General features: G+C 44.3%; 1 protein-coding gene across 1 annotated transcript in view; it reads left to right on the top strand.

Moving 5' to 3' along the window:
- The first annotated feature begins 1,823 nt into the window (after positions 1 to 1,823).
- Positions 1,824 to 2,492, top strand: part of LOC112452788 — a 1,430-nt gene continuing 761 nt past the window's right edge. The window contains exons 1-3 of the mRNA XM_025013189.1: positions 1,824 to 1,909; positions 2,070 to 2,232; positions 2,322 to 2,448. Of these exons, the coding sequence (XP_024868957.1) occupies positions 1,861 to 1,909; positions 2,070 to 2,232; positions 2,322 to 2,448 (339 nt within the window). The 5' untranslated portion in view covers positions 1,824 to 1,860. The remainder of the gene's footprint in view (positions 1,910 to 2,069; positions 2,233 to 2,321; positions 2,449 to 2,492) is intronic.

The raw sequence follows: 2,492 nt of genomic DNA, 5'->3' as shown, positions 1-2,492 counted from the left end.
GCGTTACTCATGCACGCATGTGCGCTCGCCCGCACGTATCGTACGTATGTACGCTATACACGCCGTACCTACTACGCGGTGTGTATTACAGCCAGGTGTAGAGCGGGAACACAGTGCTCGTGTTCCTGACGGGCGCGCGGTTCCCCCCCGTGACGCGTGTTCCGCCGGATAGGTGGAGTAGGTAGAAACTGCTGCACCCGAGAGTCTGGTTTACATCTGAACGTGACAAGGCCGCCCCGCGCGCGCGCACGCACCGGTTTGTCTTTATGTCATGGGAAAGTCTATACCGGCAAACGCACGAGCGAACGTCTAGATCCGACCGGGCGTTATCGACTATCGCGTGATATAGCCCGTGATATGAATGTCGAACTAATTGCGAGCCGCGCCTCTCCGGCGCCGGCATCAGCACCGGTACGTCGCCGATCCCTTTGAAGCGGAAAACCGGCGGGATTTTGCGCTGACGAAAAACTCGTATAACGAGCGCGCGCGCGACGTCCTGTTTATAACGACCTGCGTGCCATGTTTAATCAAAGGGATCGGTAAAAAGTTTCAATTGATTTTCTGCCAATATCTACACTTGTTCGGAAAGTGCATCGCTGTCGCTCTTCATTAATTAAGTGAAAGCGAGTGGATGTAGGTAATCGTCTTTTTTAATGGTACTTCAATGTCATTATCACTTCTTACTACGTAACACAGATGAAACTCATACGATCATGCATTTACTCGCAATAAATCATGAAAAATAACCATCAAATGTTTAAGATCCAAACATTAATCTCTTCTGGTTTGGATTAGAAACGCAAATAATTTTCATGGGTATCGACGCTCGTTACCTTCGACAAACATCGAGACTTTCATCAGCGAATGAACTACGCATCTCCCTCTATCCCTCTTTCGCAACCCTATTTGAAGTTTCCCCAGTCATCCTATGAGAGAGAGAGAGAGAGAGAGAGAGAGAGAGAGAGAAAATTTGCGCTTCTCACATCCTGATATTCATTACAAATTCACACGAGCCACCAGTTAACGTTTGAAGCGTCGGAAAGTCGTGCTGTCTTTGTCCCCGTCTACGAATCGACAATTGCGTCGGTAGCGACGCAAACACGGACGAGCGCGGTAGACAATCGAATTTCAATTTAGATCCGTCGAAGCGCTACTTCCCGTTACACGGTTGAACAAGCAATCCTTTCCATTAATACGACAATGCTGCCGCGCGCTCTCTGACGTATTTACCCCGCGTCGGGCTCGCGCGCGCGGAATAGCGACGCCACACCATTGGCGCGGGGACGCTTGCACCCCACAACTGGAATCTATTTTTCTCAATACTAGGCCGAAAGTACGTCGTTCCGGCTTCCAAATTACGGCAGAAAGCCTAAAGCCCCTTGCACAATGCCAGGCAACAGGCAATAGGAACAGGGAATAGGAACAGACAATAAGAATAAGGAATACCAACATACCAGAAACCTTGTATCAATGCAGAATGGACCGTGACATAGGCAATAGACACAGGATTTCCGTCACGTTGGAAATTCTATGCTTATTGCCTGTTGCCAACCAATCACAGTGTTCAGATTTTTAGGTTATATTTACGAACTTTTAGCGCGCGTATACATACGTCGTATAGGTACACGTTTTGCAACTAGCTTTATTTATAGCAAATATATTTATAGCAAAATGTATGATCATCATAATTATTCGAGTCGTTTCGAAAAAGAAGAAGAGTGTGTAAACGATGGACTGGATGCATTTGACCAAAACTGTTTTAATAAACATGTAAAATATGGTGACGAGTTATTAATTGATATGATTCGTTCTCGTTCATATCTTTATGATAAAAGTGTAAAAAGCTATAAGGATGCAACAATGAAAGAGAATGCGTGGACAGAAATTGCTAATGTTCTAGATACTACAGGTAAGTAAATTTTTATTTAACTCTTAACTGATTTACGGTGGTCTCAGAGACAGTCCTGTATTTCATTCCGTCTTATTATGAATGGCGTATGACTGGGTTCTACTATCGTTTTATATGTATTATATGATTATAGTTGTTTATATTTGATTATATGATACAGTTACAGAGTGCCAGAATCGATGGACACGTCTCCGTCAACGCTTCAGCAAGGAGAGGCAGCTGCAGGAGCAAGAGACGAGGAGTGGAGCTGGAAAGCCCATGAGACAAAAATGGATATTATTTGAGAGCCTCGCCTTCTTGGGAAGACATATAACCCACAGAAGGTTTGTTTCATTTATTTCTTTAAATGATTATAGACTTGTCGATGAATTTCGAACAATTTATCGTATTCAACAACGATTTATCATTTCAGAAGCTTCTCCAATGTCAATTGCGCAAAGCCATCCGGGCCAAGCGGTATCAGTGAGGTGGCGTTGAAAACCCAACATTCGAGAGTCCTTCAGGACAAGCATGAAATGACCGCTAATAACAACCTCAATGTACGACAACTTTTCTTTTTTTTACCAATGTGTTATCTTACTTG

This window comes from Temnothorax curvispinosus, unplaced genomic scaffold (genome assembly GCF_003070985.1).
Source record: "Temnothorax curvispinosus isolate PA1 unplaced genomic scaffold, ASM307098v1 QBEX01003650.1, whole genome shotgun sequence".
NCBI classification, from domain to species: domain Eukaryota; kingdom Metazoa; phylum Arthropoda; class Insecta; order Hymenoptera; family Formicidae; genus Temnothorax; species Temnothorax curvispinosus.
Note: the sequence above shows the minus strand (reverse complement) of the source record. Positions and strands in the feature narration are given on the sequence as shown.